The sequence below is a fragment of the Hyposmocoma kahamanoa genome, unplaced genomic scaffold, assembly GCF_003589595.1.
Source record: "Hyposmocoma kahamanoa isolate Upper Pololo Valley unplaced genomic scaffold, ASM358959v1 237, whole genome shotgun sequence".
NCBI classification, from domain to species: domain Eukaryota; kingdom Metazoa; phylum Arthropoda; class Insecta; order Lepidoptera; family Cosmopterigidae; genus Hyposmocoma; species Hyposmocoma kahamanoa.
Genome location: NW_020653754.1, coordinates 737,560 through 760,627, shown reverse-complemented (window position 1 = coordinate 760,627; position 23,068 = coordinate 737,560). Strand labels below are relative to the sequence as shown.

At 34.9% G+C, this 23,068-nt stretch overlaps 1 protein-coding gene across 2 annotated transcripts in view; it reads right to left on the bottom strand.

Moving 5' to 3' along the window:
• Window positions 1-8,179: 8,179 nt before the first annotated feature.
• LOC113228718 (nucleosome assembly protein 1-like 1) overlaps window positions 8,180-23,068 on the bottom strand; it is a 27,769-nt gene continuing 12,880 nt past the window's right edge. Inside the window, exons 6-9 of one of the 2 annotated variants that reach the window (XM_026462076.1) lie at window positions 22,297-22,457; window positions 20,762-20,950; window positions 19,813-19,935; window positions 8,180-9,493 (exon numbers count right to left, since the gene is read on the bottom strand). In XM_026462076.1, coding sequence (XP_026317861.1) covers window positions 9,368-9,493; window positions 19,813-19,935; window positions 20,762-20,950; window positions 22,297-22,457 — 599 coding nt within the window. In that variant the 3' untranslated portion in view covers window positions 8,180-9,367. Of the gene's footprint in view, window positions 9,494-13,180; window positions 13,427-19,812; window positions 19,936-20,761; window positions 20,951-22,296; window positions 22,458-23,068 lie in introns of those variants that run through there. The other variant, XM_026462077.1, reaches the window with a different exon arrangement.

Here is a 23,068-nt window from a genome sequence, read left to right as displayed (position 1 = left end):
CAACTTGTTCGTCCCGTCACTTGCCATCATAGTACCACAAACAACAAAACCCTAGACAATATGGAAAGTTAGTCTACATTCAACCGGCCGGGGGATCGAACACGAGACCTCAGAGATGGCGACCATGAAAACGTGTATGCAAGCCACTCGACTACGGAAGTCCTCAATGGTAGAACGCACCGCACCGCGCCTTATCATATTTTGTGTGAGATTCTGCGCAAGCGCAGGGAGTGTATCACTTACCCAGTTATAGTATTGCATTATGTAGGGTCCAACTTTTACTTACTATAAGTCTAATGGTGGCACTTCTCGCGAGTATTTATTGTTTTTGGAAAAATATTTGACGTACAGACAAACATGCAGACATTGACAAACATGACCGTCTATACATGGAACCAAATAAGGAGTTAAAATAATGAATTTGACCAAAGTTTGCACGGACGTTTGGACGGTTTGCATTTTTTGCATATTTGGCTCTTTTTATGTGCGTCAAGAGACCGACCAGCGCGCGGTAACGTATTTTTGGTGTCGGCTATCAAATGGCAAACATGCAAATACTTGTCACACATACTATCTACACATGGTTGCCAAATATATCAAATACGCAAATACGAATGGCCATGTGAAGTGTCACCATAACAGATGATCGTAAAACGAGTGTAATTGAAGCTATCAGCACAAAAGTTGTGTAACCCACTTTATTTTTTTTTTTGGCACTATTAATGTACTGAAATATGATTAATTATGATTATTTTTTGTATACATGATGGCATCCAAAAACACACATCAATGTCTCGGGATCAAGGATTTTTTTAAATGTTTTATCACCCATTTGAATACGAATTAAGTAAAAATGTCTATATAAACTTGTTAAATGATAATTATTTATTAATTTTCTCAATTACCAACCAAACAACAAACAACAAAAAAATACCGACAAAAAAAACCATCGGTGTTAAAAAAAATTACAAAAACCTGTTTTTCAGTAATTGGCAAAGCGTGCTTGATCCCTAGAAGATGATACTTTAATACGTTACACCACTATTGCGCTGATAGCCTCAATTATGCATTCGGACCTCTTTCTCTTTTAAATAATGATTATGGAGTAAATAATCAGTTAAGCCCATTATATACTAAATAGGAGCAGAGGACAATAGCATTTTGAAAGTTTTTGGCACCAGCTACAACAGCGCCAATGGGACAGCCATCCCCAATGCTTCCTGAGTTCTGGTCGTATTTGCACTCATATTTATCCACATAAAAGTATTATATATTGAGATTACAGTTCTACCAGAATCTCCTGACAAATAAGGAAATTAATAACGGATTTAGCAACATTTGACATGATCATTATTAACACGTTCTTCATATTTTAATTTTTTATTGAATTGATATTCAATTATTTTTTGTGAAATTACTCCACTAGTTTGTTATAATTATTAATACAAAGATCGAACGCTCAGAAAAAATTCCTTCGATCCGGCCGTTCTTTATAGTTTAGATCTATACCTCCCAAGTTAAAAATAAGTAAGCCACAAACTAGCATTTTTTTATAATATAAGTATAACCTAATATTATAGGCTCCATCAAAAGTAAATAAAACATTAAATGTTTTCGTTACTATAAAACATGAATCCTATATATACATAAAAAGGATATGTTTAATTTAAAAAGTAAAAAATGCTATTTTTGTGGCTTACAATGACAACTTACGTGGGATATATTGTGCACGTGACAGATTTTACTTTATGTAAGTAATTACATGATTGCAATATTTATTCTTATTGAATAGCATATAGTTTTACTATCATGATGTAAATGTATTTTATTCTCACTCAGTGATCAAAATGTAGAGAATATACCTCGTTACAAGGATAAAAACATACTTACATCCATTGTAAATGGAAATGAGGAAGAATGACATGGAAAAAGAATAAGAAATATTCTGAACTGCAAAAAAAAATCCAGTAACAAGAGGTCAGTCTTAGTTACCTGTCGAATTAAGTCGATTATCGACAAGGAATCGCTAGCCGGTTAGAAAAAGCTTGTATGTCCGTGTTATAACAATGAAAAAGACGTTGTGTGTCAGCGGTCTGAGAAGAGAAACGTCTTTTTTGCTCTTACTGCATGAACAGCAGCTACAGCTTTTTTGACCGTCTCAAGACAATTGTTGACCCCTGTAGTAATACTAAATTGAAATTGCAAAGTAAAATTACTTTTAATTTATTTCGTGTCACGAGATTCTAGTAGACCTAGTGTGGGGTCATGGAAAGATGTGCTAAAAATATTTTTCTGTATATTTTTTTCTGACCACCATTTAAAATTTTTAAGCACTATAACCCAACTTAAGTAGACCTTATACTGCTGCCGTTAAAAACTCAAAACCGAGAAAATAATGTTTAAAGAAATTATTTGAAAAAATTTTTACTTTTCACTTACGGTAATTTTATATCTTATCCACCTTTCAATTGACGGCCGTAGTAATACAACCCTATTATTGTAAGTTCTCTAACAAAATTTTTATTTATATTTTCTTTTTTGGCAGAGTGTACCATACTGATCTCAATATTGACAATCTAGCACAGTGTAAGGTGTTTTTCCTTTCATGCATAGCTTACTCTGTGTGCGTAATATCTTATTAATTGGCGTTTACGCTGAAAAACTCGTGTTTTCATACTATAATAAATGCCAATGGAAACCAGTATATGCGTGCGGGGAAGAGAAGCCTGGAGGAAATGAAACACCTTACAATCTTTAAAATTTGTGTCGCAGAAATTGAATCTCATAGAAACTACATAGAGTTAATAGTGTTTATTTATAACCCATATTATGTTTGCATTGTTTGTTTATTATTAAAAAGAAATCTAATATTTACTCGCCAAAACTTTTTTTACAGATGCAAAAAATCATATTTATTACATTTTATAAAATTTTAGCACACTTTTTATTTATTGACTTTTATTTATAAAATATTAATAATAGCAATAATTTAAAAACCATGACTGCTTTACTTTTTAATACTTCACTAAGACCCTGTAGCAATTTTGTACATAAATTTTAAGTAATTGTCAATTTTATAATGTTAGTAAAGCTAACCATTCAATGTCAAGTATGTTGACGGACATTTTAGATTAGCCTTAAAAACGTGACTAGTTTAAAAATGCTATTTATAAAAAATTAAATAAAAACGAAAAAATATTTTTAATCGTTTGATCAACACTAATGTATCTGGTCAGTCAACACATCCGATGATGAATGGGCGCCTTTAGAGTTACCAGAACGGGACAAAAATAATGACCTATAAAATAACATCAGTTGAACTGACGTATAATTTGTATTTATGCTACGTGATTATCCAGTGATGCGTTAGTAAGCAGCACAGATTTGGTACTGCATTTTGTAAGGTATTATAAAAGATGTCTTAAGTTGGTTATAAAGCGTGAAACACACTGACAGCGCGTGGTGTGGTTATCGTCCATATAAATACACGTAATTACACTCGCCGTGCTGCCGACCCGACACGCACCCGCTCTCTGTGTGTATCATGCTTAATACATTGTTGTAATTAGTGAAACAAATTGCCATGGCGAAGGTTTTAGATCCAGTCACGGTAATTCGCAGAAAATGCCATAAAGATTCTTGCAGAATCACTGGCTTTGTTTGGTGTGACGTTTGTTTTTCCCCCCCAACCAGATAAATCTTTTTTACTACAATTTACCTTTTTGTGACATCTGAAATTCGTACAAAAGCGATGAGAATGAAGTATCGAATGTTATACAGTTGCAAATGTGTCGATATCATTGTAACGTAGCAATTGTTTATATTTGCTAGAATAATTACTAATCGCTATGTAAAATTGATTAACATCATCATATCGCATCATTCCCTCGTGTGCTTAGTTATGATAGCGATATTGCCTTTAACTAGTAGATCCTGAATTTAAAGGTACTTTAATTAAGTTGGCCATTCATTATCCTGCACGCCGCAGAGCGACGTAGTCAACATTCTTTCGCCTAATTGTCTTTGCAGAATTCTGAATGACCAATTTACTCCGTAGAATGTCAATGTATTTTAAAGTTAAGATGAAGAATAGAAAGGGCCATGCGATTTGTAAGCCGTTTGCTTACTGGTCGTCATGTTGGGTTGGCCGATGTTGCTGCGATTGTTTTGTAAAAAAAAGCCCAAGAAACACCTATTATTTAATATTTAAAGTAATATATAATTAATTATACATGATAATGAAAATATTCTCCTTAATTTATTGTGTACCTAAACCTTCTATGGAGTAAATAAAACTACTCATGTACACCTAATTTTTAAGTAAAGCTATTTGGTGCTAAATGAATTTAAAGTCTGACGGTCATACATGGCTCAAATTTTTGTATTATAAATTCGCTGTTTTTTATAAATGTTGTATGACACGATGACAATATTGTCTGCCCCACATATGAAAGATGATTTTAATTTTTTTGACATTTTAATAGTTATTTTGTTGTTACAATAAACTTTTTCGTTTAATACGTTTAGTACGGAATTTCCGTTGCTTGATATACATTTATATACACTGTTTATGTTTAGTGGTGTACCTTGCAACAGGAATCATAACGTCTTTAGTAAAAATCAATGTATGCGATAAAACTTAAAAGTTCTTCGTTTGAATGCTTTAATATTTATTACTACTTAAAAAATATCAAATCACTGGATGTTTTTCTCATTGATTTGTAACTACTAATAATTAGTAACGGAAATTTTGTACCGGCCTAATGTTTGGGAAATGCTAAGTTTGTCTCAAAAAGTAACCATTCACGCAATATTAAGTTTGTATTATTGTACTTAAACGAATTTCATAGAGTATGTGCAGTAATTTATTATATAAATATAATAAATTTATTTTTTAGAAGAGTACAAATGTGACTACAGTTTTAGTTGGCGGAACTCTTTTTCTAGTACGAGTTTAGATGATAATATTTCAATGTTACTAATTTGTTTGTGATGTATCGCATCGACATTGATAATGTGTTCCCATTAGAGTTGGACACTAGTTAAAAAAAAATTTCTTATTTTGCCAGTCTTAAAAATATCAAGGCATTTTAGAAATAACTTTTTCAACTTTTGTTTTAGAAAAAGGTCGAAGTCACTAAATTGAACTCTAATGGTACGTCACACTATATCGCTTATATAGTCATGATCTTTCACGAATGTATACCTATTTTATAGAACTCCAGATCTGAAGTGTTGTACTGTAAAAAGACAAATCGTGATAAAATACATTGTTACATCATTGAAGGTTAATAAAGTAAATCTATAAAAGCAGTTTTTTTTCTACATACCTTTTGTTTCGGGTGAATAAACAGCAGGCAGAACTAGTAAAATCCTCTAAATATTAAAATTTAATAATTAATTCCACTGTAGGTGCAATTACAAAGCAAAAAAATTATACGATTGTATTTTCTTATTGTTTTAATTTCCTACTAATGATACAGATTTGTAGTGGTTCGAGGTTGAGTTTGCATTCTTGTAACCGTCATTGACTTTAGTAGTAAAGGGTTAATTATTATTAAAGTTTGATTCAATTTTAAACTGTTGGCTTTTCAAGGGGACAGTAAAAATATACAGATTTCCCGCGAAAAAATGTCCAAAAATTAAATGATTGAAAGAATATTAAACTAAGACCTGGCAGCACGATTAATTAAACCTTAGCCTGTCCCGAAGGACAAACTACTACTGCTAAACTGTAAATAACTTTCAGCTGTTTCTGCTTTATAATAAAAATGTTTATTTTTTTTCCAATTTAGGTTGAGTAAAACTACTAGTCTATGCTTACGATTGAGTAGTAGAATTAAGTAGAACCCAGATGAGCACAATTTCTATACCTCGTTTGATCCTGCCATCCTGACGGACACGTTTAATCAGTGTAAGTATTTCAAGTGTGATTTGCTTACCTTCGAAATAAAGATAATTCTATTTTATTTAAATATTATTTTATACAGGCTGTATATTTGAAAGTGGGACATGCTTATAGATTGCGTTATATTCCTGATTCTGAACCCAGAGAAATAAACTAATGAACTCAAACTTTACAAAAAATATTTTTTTAATTTTTTTTATCGACTACTTGAGAACAACATTAGTTATCGAAATCTATGCACATCACTATTATTGCTCCGACGCAGCGGCGGCTTTGTTTTTCGTCACCGTACCGCCAGGCGACGAAAAACAAAGCACAGGTGGGCTGTGGGGGCGCGGGCGCATATGCGAACAGACAGTGCACGCGCGACCTTGATCTAACGAAGACACGTAAATTATTTGTACTTCCGCTCGCCCGATCGCCGCGAAATGGATATTTATTCTAACGTCGAATTGACAGAGATGGTGTGACTTTACGCAATAAGTGGTGATAGTGTGAGGCAAGCCATTGAAATGTTCCCAAATCGGAGTTTACGCGGAGGAGGTGAACAGTGTCGCAGTGTTACGTGAGAGGATTATCTCAGCATTTTATACTGCGAGACAAAATATGTTTGTGTTGTACAATTTAAAACAAAATTTACTATGCCGTACTAGACTGTGCATTGTAGAAAACGGTGGACATTTTGAACACTTGTTCCGTACCACGTAAGTGCAAATAAACTGTAAATAACTAAAAAATCAATAAAAAAATAATAATTTGATTACATATTTTTAACTACGTCAAAACCCTCAATTCTTATTAAATGATAAATAGTTACTAAATCATAAACTTATCTTTTTTAGTACGTAAAACATTTCGATGATAGTTCAAGTAAAAAATAATTAACATAAGCTAAAACGTAAATGTGAAATCTTTATTGATGCTATCTCACTTGGCAACCGCATGGTAGTATTCCCATTGCACTCGAAATCAAGCGTAAAGGGAAACGGTTTATTCCTATGTACACTTCAAAACACATTTGTTGATTTATTTTTTGTTCTATCCCATATCTTAATTTTATTATAGTCTATGTTGAGTTGTAACATGTGTGAATATGTCTCACTTTTAAATAAATATACAGCCTGTATATTCGAAGGGCTTTTTTGTTCTGCATTTATAACGCTTAGAAAAATGCTTTTCGTACCGTGAAAATTGGTCGTTTTTGTAGTAGTCGAATTCTATTTCAATGAAGTAATGTCAGGTATATCCACCACAAACAACACAACTTTATACGTAAGTAATACTAAGAAATTTGGAGAGAATAAAAATCATTTTTCATTAATTACATTTATTTTATAAGTGTACAAATTTCCTACAGCTGGTGTATGCGAGCAATTTCGGTAAAAATAACACAGTTCACCTGTTCATAATTAGGTCCAACGTAGATAGCGGGCTTACGAAAAGTTCATAACAAATTTTGCTAGTATTAGTATTTGTTGGTAGCGCAAATTCCTTTATGCCGTGCCAGTTTGTGGCTCTGTTTTGCACGGAAATTAAAAATTCTCTTTTCAAAATTTTACGTTATTTTTTATTGAGCATTGGCTAAATAGCCATCAGTTTAAATAATAATCTTAAAACTAAAAATTCGTGTGAACAGAATTACAAAATCGCGCCACTTTTTATGAAAATTTTACGCAAATTTACAATATCGCGTTTTTAGAACATTTTAGAAGCTGACAAGTGTCATTAGAATAAATTACTTCTACTTCCGTTCTTGTTAATTTTCAGACATGCGAGTCCGCAATGTACGTTGGACCCAAATCCTTTCGAATGCAAACAACTTTTACAAAATAAAAACAAATCCGTCTTAAAGACGCAAAACGACACCCAACTTAGGGTAGATGTAACTCACATCACTTAAATAAGTCTCACATTTAGTTCTATAACAGCTATGAATGTGAATTTTGAATCGATTTGCTAATGAAACTTCAAAGACGTGTATGTATGATGTTTCTAGAATTTAAAAAATCAAATATTTGTTCTACACAGAGTTAATTGTAAAATACTAACGTCGCAAAACTACACTGTGGCTCTAGTGCAAAGGGGTACAAGTAAAGAAAGCCAACTTTACAAGGAGACTCGAAAAACAGTTACAGCTTAATATATTAAGCGTCAAGTGTTTTTCGCGTTTCCTTGTAAAGTTGGCCTATTTAAGTTTTACCACTTTTCACTAGAGCCACATTCCTAACATCATAAACAACAACTTTAGTTCCATGACTTAATAATTTATCACACTTTACTTTCATACAAAACAGCCAGGCTCAAATAGGATTGGGCGGGCCATGTTAGCCGCATACCCGAAAAGTGGACGAACGTCGTCACTAGTTGGGTGCCCGAGGATGGAAAGAGACAACGTGGACGGCCGAGAAGGCATTGGCGGGACGATCTTGATGGGTTTGAGAGGACTGGTGTGAGATCGCCAAAGACGGAGTAATGGAGGAGTTTAGGGGAGACCTTTGCCCAGCAGTGGGACAAAAATAAAAATATATTTAAATATAAAGCTCCAAAGGATGATAACGCTGTGGTAACGAAAGAAAGCGCTAATATCCAATCCGATACGCCTTGTCGTCGAGTTGCGGACACCAGCCCGTTACACCAAGTACCAAGTACCCAATCCGATGCAAAACGCAGGAGAGGAGGTGTAGATCTACAGTGTCAGATAGTACAACAAAAACGGATAAGGTTCATTTTTTATAAATTATTTATGTTTTGTAAAAGTCATAGAAAGTTATTGTTTATGATGTTAGTAATATAGTCCCGCGATCATCACTTCTGACATCCATAATTCTTTTTGTGATTACATTTCCGGGATTAGAATTTGTAAGTTCCCTAAGAACGTGTTACTTTATGAAACATTGAAGTTAATTGACCTTTGTGCAATCGAGTGTTAGCCACTCGGGTGTGTTCTTAACAACGAACGATTCAACAATCACACTCTGAGCACCACTGGTCATATAACAAACAACACATTAAATGGACAATCATTATTACAAATAGCTGATAAGTTAAGGCGGATATCTATGCTCTACGAAACTTAAAAAAGGAATGTAGGGAATATCGGTTTTATAAATTTTCAAGCGGCCGTAAAAACTCGGGTATTTCTTGATAAATATATCCTAAAAATATTATTTTATAGAGCCATAGGTTTTCAACACCTTAATACTATAGCGCAGTCTCGCTTTAGGGTCCACGCGCACTAGATTATCACGATGTGCTTTATGACAACAACAATTACAACTTATCGCGTATTTGTATGATCATGAATATCTAGTACACAAGGTTTCCTTAACTTCGCGTATTGTAAAAGGTCTATTTTATGAGAGCACCAAATATATGACCAAATATGTGCAAAATGTTATATGCGTTTTTCGGTGCCAATCAGACCTTGAGTTTTAAGCCTTATATTCAGTAGAGTATGTGCTATTGTTGCTTGCATTCCGCTGGGTTTTCCGCTGCTGAACTCTTGTTTGGTTTCTTCCCTCGTCTCCTTGGTGGCGGTTCCTCGTCTTCACTTTCTTCTGTCGAGCACTCTTCCTCCTCCTCCTCCTGTAAAATTAAGTATACTATTTCAATACACGGATTTCATCAATGTTACTCTAACATATAAAATGTTTATGCAGTTATAATGTTAAGTTAAATTACATTAAAAATGTATATTGCTGCATTGGATACAGAAAAATATAACCTACATCCTCCCCATTTCTTGTAAATCTGTCGACAATATTAATTGATAGAGTTACAAGAATTGGAGAGGATGTAGGTTACATTTTTCTGTATCCAATGGAGCAATAAACATTTTTGACGTAACTTCACTTATGCCATTCTTTAGCTCTGCCTGTGCGATATCTGTAGTAATTCTAAAAAAAATACGAACATTCTTATATAAGACACTTATTCTACGCGGCGCAAAAAAATGGAACTAGTCATGGAAAAATAAATATTGAAATAAAAGATAGTAGAATGCATCTTCGAATTATACCATCATGGTAAATCCATACAAATGCAGCGGCCCGGTTTATGTGTGCGCATACGTCGTATCCATACAAACGTAGCGGCCCGGTACGTAATTTTGAGACGCATTCTCGTTGCATATAGCCGCTTTCATAATTACACGGTACACGGCGCCCGTGCTCACATCGCACATGAAACCGAATGCTGTCGCAACTCAAAATTGGTAGAATTAACAAAACACGAGACACGAAAGTTTTAAAAAAATACTGAATGAAACCAATAAATTTATATTCCCATAAAAATAATCCCATTATTCGCAATAAAATCCATTCATTTTTCTAATTGGACGTAGTTGAGCAAAAGGGATCCAATCCACAAAATCATCAAATAATGAGTTATATGTACCAAACGGTTCCTAAAGTCTAACCTGTTAAATCAGCAAAAAACCCAACATAATATAAACATAAATAAATATTTCCTGAGTTACATGACATTATAAGTTTTGAAAATAAAACAAGAGTGAGAAACACTTTCAAAGTTCAAACTGCCATATATCGAAAGTGCGTTGGATCCTTTTTGTTTAACTACGTCCAATTTTCAAATCGTGTTTCCTCAATTCCACCATTGTTTAGTTACAACAGTATTTGGTCTCAGTGTGACATATAAGCCGTGGTGCTGCGTATGAATGAAGTTACCATACTTGCTTTATTATACGAAGGTTATAAACATTTTTATCCTGTACTATTTTCATACGACATCGAATAACATAAAAATGACTGACAATGTATTTACCTTACAACAAATAAATATGAATTCTGCAACCATCAGCATTCCGTTGTCAAAACTTGCAACTAATCGCATGCAAAATAAAGGATTTGAAATAAAAAATAAAACACGATTTAAAAAGCATACAAATTTTAATGTCATCGTAAGGACATGCCAATAAGTTAGCCGTAACCAAGTATCTATAAAGTTACAACAGCTGCCATACATTACGAAAATATTATGCTACATGGAACTTCAAAAGAAGGGTACATAAATAAAAAATATATATATCTATTGACAGCTTATTGGTCGTCTAGAAATAACAGGTTCACTAGAAAACACAAACAGACTCGAAACAGTTTTCCCTGTCGTATTAAAGTTATTCTAGTGAGATACACTACGATAACATGAGAAAGTCTTTGTGCCATCAAGAGAATATATTATTCCTAGTTCTTTTTCTATACGGGGGGCTCACATTAATCTGTTTTATAGCGTTTACCCCTTGTTGACACAGGCAGAGGTCTTTTTAGAATAAAAATGACAACTGTCTGGTTAAGCGTACAAAATTGGCACCAATGTCCATATTAAAAATACATCTCCAAGAGATAGAATCACAGTCAGACGGTATTGTGATGAAATGCATCTTGGCACAAAAAAGAGATTAAAATCGATATTGACCGACCGGTTTTGAACCAACGGTTTAGAAAACAATCAATTGCCATGGAATGGAACAGCACATACGAATTTAAGAAATTTAAAATATCGATAAAATCTTAACGAGAATTATAATATCACATGAAATTTCTTAGTTCACAAACGAGTAAAACTTGTAAATAAAAATACACGCTATAATTACTGTATAATATTAATAAATAAAAACGAGAAATTGTATAACTAGAAATGCAATATAGGTATCTTAAGACCTTTTAACATGTAACATGCATTACTTTTAATTTTAATTAAAATTTAAAAGGCACCTTACTTCTCGTCGACCGTTGGTTTCGATTCTGTTACCCACATTTCTGGGAGCCTACTCCCATTCTCCGTCCGACATATCCGTCCGGAACAATTATTGTCAAGTAAGCAATACTCGACCAAATTAAGACGTATGATACGAATAATTCTTCATACTTGACATTGTTTTTTAATTGTGGTCGAGTATTACTTATTTGACAGTAATTGTTTCGGAAAGATGTCGGACGCAGAACTGGAATAGACCCTCTGAAGCGAGATTCGTTGTATTTCAGAAATTGACGTGAATCACTCCTCATTCTTTCTTTTCCCTAAAATTTTGCTAATATAGAGCTGTTCTATTTTGCAGTCAGTTGGGGGTTGCTGTACTGCCGAGAGTATATATAATATATAAGATAATGCCATCAGATCTTTGAACATAAATTATTTCTCCCATTTGTCGCGAGTTTACCCGCAAATTAAATTGTAAAGCCTCTTTTGGAATACGCAATTACCCTAGTGTGTGTAAAAGAATCGAAACGTTAAATAAAAAAATAAAACAAGCCCACCGGGAGCGTTAAGAAAAAAAAAATTTAGCATCTAAAACAAATTTATCTAGTCAAATGATAAACCTCGCATAGAATACTAATGGTCAACACAAATTCAAAGAGCAATGATGCACATTATCTATGTTTATGAGACAAATTAGTACTGAGTCCACCGAATCGGAACTTAGTCGTTTGCCCCTATTCGTTTGTAGCTTACATAAGTAGAGTTAAATGCAATGTAAGCACTAAAAATGTGCGTCGCGGCTCCTTTGAATGCGAAATGACCCTAAAACAACGAGAAGTCTAAGCCTAGCGTACAAATACTACGAATTTGAAAAAAAAAACTAATGTGAAACGTATCGTATAAGTGTTTTAGATGTAGAATCGAACGAGTTTCAAAATATTTTTGGTCGAATATGGATACGTTTATAGAAAAGCGTACATTTAAGCGTCGGAGTGGTGGTTGGGGCTAAAAATATAAATATTTTAATGAACACAAACAAAGAAAGATTTACTCTCTCGTCTATTTCTTACTCATGGATCCGTCCCTGTGAGTGTACAAACTGTATCTGCCCAATAATATGTGTTCCAGTCTCTTTCCCGTCAAGTTGACTTCAAATATAGTCTTTGACATCCAAAACAACACAGTTAAACATTTAATGATAAAGACAACCTTATATCAATGAATGTAGAGTTATAAATTCGTCTCCAAACAATTAAAAGTTCATCATTTTTTGTGATAACATGTATCTTTGTGCTTGTTTACGATATTTTTGTTAGTTAGACGACTATTTCACCTTCTGAACGTAATTCATTGTAATTCCTATAGGTGCGAATTATGTTACCACATTGAATTAGGGATATTAAATCTACTTTACAGGAAAAAGATCCAGGAGGTTACAGTGTTATTTTTAATCATCCCGAAAGTTAGCACGACATTCCTATAAACAAAACAAACAGATTTTTCCAGCTTCTCGTTACTTCAGTATGTATTAGCAGTTTACTCGATCTGTTATCTAACAGTACCTGCCTAATTAAAATAATAATTGTGTGAAACTGATAGAATGAAATTTGTTTTAATCACAGGAACGTTATAAGGTATCGTGTTAAATAAATTTGACCCAGTTTAAAAAGAAAATGCCCCCAACCAAACCATCTTAGGGCTACAAATCTAACGCTAGGAGCGCGATTGGACATGTTTGCATCAATCTTCAGCATCAGAAACTTCCTCAGTGCCCGAGTCCTCATCGGAGTACGAATCCTCCTGAAAGCAAATATTCTGCTATTGGTTGTGGACTGTGGTCCCACATACTCGCAGTCGAAATTACTGCTAGGGCTTTCGTCCCGCGAATTTCGGTCTTCAAGAATTCGCGAGCTTCGAGGTTTTTTTTGCATTTTCGAGACTCGAGACTGATGTTTTCAGGCTCCGGAATATCGAGACTTTGGAGACTTAAAAATATATTAAATCACACTGGGGCTCTACTCCTGTTCCTGTCCAACATGCGGCAAAAATAATTGCTGTCAAATAAGTAATACTCGACAAATTAAGAGACGTATGACGCGAATGAAGCTTCGTACTTGACATTGTCTTTTGAATGGTCGCGTATGACTTGACAGTAATTGTGTCGGGCGGAATGTCGAACGAGAACGAGAGTCTGATCCCTCGTTCGAATCCCGCCGGATCGAAAGAATTTTTCTTAGTGTTCTATCTTTGTTGAACAAGCTAGTGGACTAAATTCACAAAAAAATGACTGAATATCATAGCAAAGCACCGTGATATTCAATAAACATAATCCTACAATTACTAAATCAAGCCATTTTTATTCTGGCTACATAGACATGGCAACACCGTATAACTTGTATAAAACTAAATAAACTTGTATAATTAATTCTTGGTTTCTGTGTTATGAGTTAATAAAGAAACTGATTATAAATTCTTTTGAAATAGTCTCGAAAGTCTCGGTTTTTTAACGCAATTTTAGAATCTCGATTTTTTTCTGGCACGGAAATGCAGCTAGACTGAAAGCCCTAATTGCTGTACGCGTCCCACACCCTTACTATCAAAAAAAGAAAAATTCATATCTCATCTCCAGAAAAGAGTTTTTTTTTTTCGTTTTTCTTTTGTAAATAGCAGTGTCTCTACTAATATTGAAGTTGGATTCAGTATTTGAAGAGACAAAGAAACGCCCGCAAATCCAGAAACGTATTATCGGTGCATAATCTCTCTAAAAGCAAATATACCGCTGTACGATTGTGGGAAAACCACAGACGCAATTGACGTAGATACCGTATCATACCCACGTTCTCGCGCTACATGAAATTAGGGACATTCGTGAAGACATTTTTGCATTTAGTTGGGACTTTTTCAGTTCGGCGTTTAGCAGATGGGAGTGAATTAGGTGATAGTTTTTCTCCTTAGTATAAATATTGTAGGCGTTTTTTCATGATGCGCTCAAATTGCACTATAGTCCGTCTTTTTTGAAGATGAAGTAAAGTTCATTGCCCAAAAGTGTTGCCCACTTGCAAGCAGTTAATGATTCCAGTTGATAAATATTCTATCGACGTAATGTTGGTTACGCTCATGCAATAAATCGCCGAACTTGTATCATTTGAATCATCACAGGCCCATTATTCGTCCAACTGCTAGACACAGGTTCATTTCAATCGTCAATTTTATATAAGTTTCATGTATGTATACATGCACTACATTTAAAAATATGTCTTTTAAAAATACAAAGAAAAGAACTTTCAAATGCCTCTATTGAAAGTTTTTCATTTTAATTCAATATAGATAATCAAATTCGCCAGTCCTTATTAAAGTATATATGAATCAAAATTTATTTCTAAAATAGTAGGAAGGATAAAGAAGGCAATAACGCAATTAGTAATCATTAGAACGTAGTAACATTCACAATACTGACATTTTTGACAAAATCTATCCTTCTTTCACAATTTATCGATAAAATATCGACAACAACTACACATCGAGTATATAACCAGAAATGGAGACGAAATAAGGACCATCCATCCTTAGCAACTCATCAGGCAAATGGCTCTTATATAACTTTTAAATACCAAGTCTCGTTAGCGCTGAAATCGCAAATTAGAAAGCTGAAATAGTACAGCGCCAACTACTGACCTGTGTGTACGTCTCCGTATATTCCAAAAATATTCTGTATTTATTGTAATAAAGACAATATTTGTAACAATGGGCTGCAGTACCTTTCGGTTGGTGTGGGAAAGTTGACGACACCGGTCAATTGTTTCGAATTCGGGCTGGCCAATCGGAGCGCAGTTTGATTTGGCAGAATAATTTTCAAACAAATTACATGACATTTCGTCTTCTTATCTTCGTCTTATTTCTAGTTATATACTCGATACAACTACACGACTATTTAAAATTTTATGAAAACTAGCAACCCCGCAAATGTCATTTTACTCCATTCAAAAAAGACAGACTATAGTGCGTATGATTCTGGCACTGGCCCTAAGTCTGCTAATCACTGGTCATTGTAATTGCATTGTGACTCCACCGAGGTGACATTGCAACTATGATGATAATATATGTTATTCTGCTAAAAACTAAGTTGCAATGGCAGTTGAGACGAGTGTCAGTGGAATGGCAGTGATGATATTCATTCATTCCATCCCTATCAATGTTGACTTACTCTCTCTTAAAAACTATACCACCGTGGAAAGTCGATGCATATTTTAATTTGTAACTCGTTTAATGCAATTTAGTTTTTAAATCAAATATATACATGGCGTTCCACGACTATGTCACACCGAACGAAAGTACGTTAAATACCGTAGATAGAAAATTTTAAAAACAATTCGAACTGCTTTCAAAGATTTTTAAATAATCACCTGTTTGAACCGGGAATCGACGCCCCGAAATGTGAAAAAAACAGTGTAATGTTACTATACTGATCGAAAACCTCAATCATAAGGATTGTTTTATTCTAAATAACAGCATCTTAAATAAAAGGAAGACAATGGAATTTAACATTTAATTAAAATGATTAGGTACATTTTGCTGCAACTTACAATAATTTTAAGTTGCCAGAATTTGTATACTACAACATACAAACTCTCACTCTTGATAATTTCGATTGCGATTTATTTATTTATATTTTCATTGCGAATGTTTAAAAGACTAGATCTAAGTTCTGTTTGTAACTCGTGCACTCTCACACCGGTTCCTGTAAACTAAATCTTTTACAGGTTCATTTGCCTGACCAAAATTTCGAATTAAATGTTTTTCTCAACTTTCATGGTCTTCCTTTTATTTAAAATGCATGTTCTTTCAACAGAACAATCCTTATGATTAAGGCGATTATCACACTGCACCGCGCCCCGCGACGGAGCGCGACACGTTGAATCACGCGCGCGGTGGCGGAGACGCTCACTCAGACGATCTGCGTCAACGCGCTGTTTAATCTAGCGGCCCCGCGTCACTTAAAGTACTCGCTTCGCAGTTGATAGCCGTAGTGTATATGTGGCCGAGATCCTTCTTTGACAAGAATGGTTAATAATACAGAAATCATTCAGGATACTGCAGTTATATTGTCTGTTTGGTCTTTATACTGTCTTACTATAAACAAAAACGTTTACTCAAATAAAAACACACCGAAGATATTGGATTCATCCCTTTTTACGAACCAGATCGATAAATGGATAATTTTAGCTCCATTACAAAGATTTAAGAAAATATGAAGATAAATTTGGTCGATTTTCAATAGCAAATATAAATTTATCGACGTCGAGATCTATTGTTGAAAATTGAACATGTCCTAACCTTAGAAATCTGCGCGGTAGTGCGGAGCGCAGTGTGTCATACCCCGCGACTCGCCGCGCCCCTCCGCGCGGGGACGCGGTAAAACCGCGCAGAGAAGCGGTGTCAGTACGTTCGACGCCGCGTGTTTTCCATACAAACTGAGGTACTTCAGTACAACGTTGAAAAACGCAGAAGTGTAGTGTGATAATCGCCTAAGGCTTTCGATCCATATCGTAAAAATAGAGGTTTTTTTTTCACATTTAGCGGGTTCGATTCCCGGTTCAGACAGGCGATTATTTACAATCTTTGAATTGTTTTTGAAATCAAAATGAAGTCATCTTTCAGCATTTTTTTTCTGTATACGGTATTTAAGGTACTTTCCCCCCGTGTGGCATAGCCGTGAGACGCCCTATATAATATTAGTAGGCTACACCTTCGAGTTACTATTGAAGAGCAGAATATTAAAAAAATGCAATGGCAGTTGAATAGGTAGCTCGATGGCTAGCCACTACTCTGGACTTTTAGCAGAATATCAAACCTACAAAATTCTGCCTTTGACACTCAATCGACATATAACTGAGATGATTTGAAATTAGTAAGTAGACTTAGGACCCAGATGATTGGCCCGGTTTCGCTAATTTGTTATGGGACCGATACATTACTTTTGAACCGTGAATTGGGATTGACGTACACCTACGCCATTTGCAACAATGATCGCAACGACATAGTCTACATTACATTGCTACAATATCGTCTACTCAATGTCAAATTTCGTATATAAACAACTTATAAATGCAAAATTCTTTATCTTCAGGCAACTCAATTCTACACAATTCTACTCTAAAACAAACTACCATGCAAAGAGAAAGCTACGAGTACAGGAATGCGAGATGGTTCTAGAATTCAACTCTTATTATAAGATAATATAAGAAGAGATATAAACTACCATGCAAAAAAAAAAGTTACGAGTGAAGGAACACGATATTAAGAACTCACAATTTGGAATTGAATTGGAATGTATAATCAAATAGTAACATACATGATTTTACGTGCCAATCATTACTGACTTACAAGACAAGAGTTAATAGGTACTATGCTCAGAGTTAAGCTACATTTGTCAGGGTTATTTTTTCATCTGTCAGGGTTTTGCTACATTTGTCAAGGTTACATTTTCATTTGTCTGGATGTTGCTATATGTTATTATTTTCATTTGTCAGTGTTTTGATATATTTGTCAGGGTATTTCGTGTAAAATAGATGTACTTGATGATTTTACCCGATGTAAAGCAATGATGGTAAAAGTATGTCAAAAAAATGTCTATTCACTAGCTTTGAATTAGCAATGAGGTGTTTTCTTTTGTAACACTTATTAGGAAGGCGGAAGCGTAATGGGTGGTATAGCTGATATATCCAGTCTATGGCTACATTGTCAGGGTAATGTTACGTTTGTCTGCTCATACAAATCGAGGTCAAGTAAGAGCGTAATCACTCGAACCACATTTAGATTGTACCATCAGAACAGCAAAATAGCAGTCCAAATAGAATTGAAAAATTATCTGGATCAAGTCGGCGTATAAAATGCTAGATTCTAGACAAGCTGGCGTAATTTTGTCGATTATTTTACTGTTTGGTTGTAGCTCGTGTGATTACGGTCTTAAAAAGAATTTTTACCGGTAGTCGGAAATGTACGGATTAATATTTCCCAACTCTAATAGTCAAACCACACCGTTAATAATAATACTGGTGTAGTTTTATTATTCAGAGTTACGCCTGTACAGCATTAAAATGTTTGAATGTTAGTGAACGATCAAGGTATATATATCACGGTTGATTTAATATAAAATTCGTGTCCAAACGTTTTCTACTATAACGTTAATGAGGCATAACCAATCCTAATGTTTTATTTACATTAACTAAATATTCCGTAAAATTTGGCCGCTTAGAAAAGACGACGTAAATTTGTAGCAACATTCTAGAAATTATCATTTTTTGAACATCACAAAAGAGACTATGTAACAGCAGTAGTAACAGCATTCTGAAAATAATTGCTGAAAAAATGGAAGCACCTCTAATGACGCACCTCGTAGATTTAACTCGATTTTTTTATGATACCAAGTGACCGGATGAACAAGTCGTGCGCTTGGTGGTAAGCAACACGCCCGCAGAAGCTGCAGTGCTACTCAGAGTATTAAGTGTGAGGGGCACTGCCACTGCGTCAACCCTGAGACATAAGTTGACAAGCCCATATGCATGTAATTTCGCGAGCACCCTTGCCCTTCAAAACCGGAACTGCTTGGCGACAGAAATAGATAAGGTAGCAGCACTTCCCTGGACTCTCACAAGGAACTCTACCTGCTACTAAATCCAAGTTTCAAACAATGTACACATTTTAAATTAACCTGTTACTAATTTTATACGGATTTCGATTATCCGAAAAATAATTGATTATTATTCAAACAATTATTATTTTACATATTTTGAAATAACACCCATTAAATTCCAAATCCTGAAATTATTGATACATCACTATTGGAATTACAGAAACTAGTAATATTAATTAACGTTTGATCACAAGTTTATACTGAAATTACGTTCGAAAAACTTTACGTTGGGAGACATCGAAAAGTACAGTAGATCCAATCGAGAAGTCCCCAGCAATTGTTCACGAAGTTTGACGAATCATTAAAATGGAACCAAATTTTACGGAGTATAGCTTCAAGTATTTTCTAAACAAAATCTTTTCCCAAAATTGCGTCTTGACACCGGACAGTGATATACTGCAATAAGCGTAACTCGGGAAAAATAAAACTTCACGTAGGAATGTAATATGGACAGCGCAACATTCGTGTTAATGTAACGTGATATAAGACTGACTTCCTCCTCGTAGTCGTCGTCGTCATCGTCGTCCAGACCCTCGCCGGTGTACAGCAGCACGGCACGCGAAACGACACGCTCGCGAATGTAGTGCCCGATTTCGAAGTCCGCTGTGAGTAACGCCTGCCAAACAATTACGGAAGATAAGTACGATTAAGGGGAGTCACTGGAGGAGAAGCGGGAAAAACTGTTTTGCTAGATCAAATGGTTTAAATATTTACTATTTAAATAACGGTTTTACAAATAATATGCGATATACATTGACTTACAATTATATGGACGTCGGGTCCGCGCTAAAAAGTGTCCGCACTTGTAAGGCGCTAAAATCGTATACAGAGCGCGACACTCCGCTTTAGTCTTCATTTGTTCTACGGACAGCGCGATACTGCGATGACATAACAATTTAAATTTCGAATAGGTTGACTTGGGACATTTTTTTCGTGGTTTTTGTATTAGACCCGTCGTCCATTTATTTGTAAGTCAATGGCGATACACAAGAATATTGTCCAAAGAACGTGCTAATTCTTTACACGGTAGGATTTACTTTAACTGATCATTAAATACTGAAAACATTTCAAAGACAGAATGTGTTTTAGAAATTTTCCTATGGAATTAAATTTAAACGGCAAAGTTAACATTAAAGATGTTTCCAGTTCATCATCATCATCATCATATACAGCCCGACTTCACCCACTGCTGGGTATAGGCCTCCAAGTCACTGTGCCACTACCCACGATCCCGTGCCAATCTCATCCAGGTTCGCCCCCCAATTCCAGAATCCAGTTATTAGGTTGAAAATGAAACAAAACTTTTTAGGAGCCTGTGCCCGAAACGTTGGTTTGTTTGAAAAAAATAAAATATTACACAATCGAAGACGTTGTGAGAAACAGTTACTGGACGCATTAACAGAATCATTGCTTTTGCAAACTCGGTAATGTTTAGCACCAACCTGAATATCCGAAGCGAGAGTGGAGTTGGGGTCTTCGGGCATGGCGGGAGGCGAAAAGAAGTTGAAGAACGAGTCGGCCTGCACCGACTTGGTGACGGTGCGCACGGAGCCGCGCGACTTGTGCTTTTGCTTCTTTTTTATTGTTTTCACTGTTACGTTCTTGCCCTTCTTCCAGTTGATTTCGCAGCCCTGAAAAATTTACATATTCAGTATGTGGCGAAAGGTCATGCATATCAGACAAAACTGGACATAGTTATGCAAACTAGAACCAACCCTCAAAATGTCACTTTCGAGATAATTAAGTTTTTGTAAAAACAGTGTGAAGAAATAAATAGGTAAGTTATTTGAGACAAACAACGTGAATTATGTGTAGCATTGGGAATGATATGGGGAAACTATTATATTATATAGCAATAAATAGAAAACATTATGTATCTTTTTATTTAGTTAACGAGAACCATGTTCTAGTTTCCGTAACGAAAACGCATGGATCTGTACTTCAGTACATGTTACATGCATCCATTTAGCATATTTAAAAAAATATATTATATGAAGTTAAGCAGCATGGTTCTTGTTACCTATTAAAAAGTTACTTATTTAGAGTTGGTACCCTGAAGGACTTTCATTTTCTCCGTTTTGGCTTGGAAAGGACACGTCTGGTGTTCTACCTAAATACATAACTCAATTTCACTCGAGGTGTGGGTTGGTTCTTGTTTGCATAACAATGTCCAACTGAAAAGTAATCAAGACTAAACAGTAACATGCCATATTATCACCCGACAAGCAACTTTGGCATCTCATATAAAGGATAGATTTATTTTTCGCTTTTTTTTATTTGAAAGAGAATGTTGTCAAATAAAGATGTCAGTTTTCATTTGGAGATGTGTGATGTCCCCAATTCGCATTTGGCCAGCGTGGTGGGCGATGGCATAGATCTTCTGATTTGAGAAGACCCGCACTGCCGTGACATTTTTAATTTCTCGTTTATCTATAAGTAGTCCGAAATGACCTTTTTCAGAAATAACGTTTGAAAGAAAAAGTTCGAGTTTGTTCGAGTCTTACACGATATGGCATATTTTGTTTTTTTTAAAAAAGCTTCAAAATACCGAGAAATGTCACGTTAATTTTGACTGAATTCGAATTACAAAAATCTATTTAGAAAAATCGCGATTTAACACAATAGTGTATTAATATTCGTACAAAAATCAAACAATTCGAAGGAAACCAGCGTCTGGTGCCACACTGAGGCACCGTTTTTCCAAATGATCTAAAAACGAAGTCTGCAAACATTACAAATTTCTCTATGTAGTTATTGCAGATCGTTATATTACTTTATTATGAGAAAATTATGGACGTCTTTATAGCTCCCAGAGGCTGGCGTGAGATATCGCTTTGTTAATGATTACAATATTTATATTTATTTATCATGAGGTTCTTACTGTGAGTAATAATAATCAATAAAACAAATATAATGGTACATTTTGAAGTAATGTTTTTTTTTACAATTCTACATGGATTTATAATAAAAATCATACCTTGCAAGAATAGATTTCGGGCCCCTCGAACTCGAGTGGGTTCTCGTCATCAGGCTTGCACTTCATGGAATACTCCTTAGTGAGCACTGTGTTGGTGAAGTAGTCATTTGGCAAGAAGTGGAATTCCAGTGTGAACCCGATCGGATCCTCATGCATGTGTACTGCGTAGATAGAAAGATTATCGTAAAATTATTATATTATATTTATACCATTGAAAGGGTTGTAACCCTAACAAGCCGTGACCAAGTACACGGCAGTAAAACAAAAAAATTCCGGTCAAACTTATTTAGAGTCGGGTTAAGAAGAAATGGTAACAAAGAAGCAAGGAGCAAGGCTGTAACAATAAAAAGGTATATACAGAAAATCAGGTACATTAACCTAAAACACTCCCTAACTTGAAGGATATAGAGTTATTAAGTAGACACTTACCCCTAAAAGGGCCGAGTTATACTGAATTGCAGATACGTATTCATAGGTACATATGATAAGACAGTAGACTGTTATACACTTATTAAAATTGACACATGATTTAAATTATATTATAATGATTCTAATTTAGTAAAAGAATCAAAATTAGACGCGATTGAATTTAAACAGCTCCTTCCGCTATCGCGATCGAGCAGGGAATGACGAAGGAACGAAACAAAATCAGAATGTGAGGCAAAAGAACGGAACAATTCAAAATTTAAATTTAAATATGAGGGGCCAGGGATCGGAGAAAGGCGATAAAAGGTGGGATGACGATGCAAGGAGGTCACACCGTCACACCATT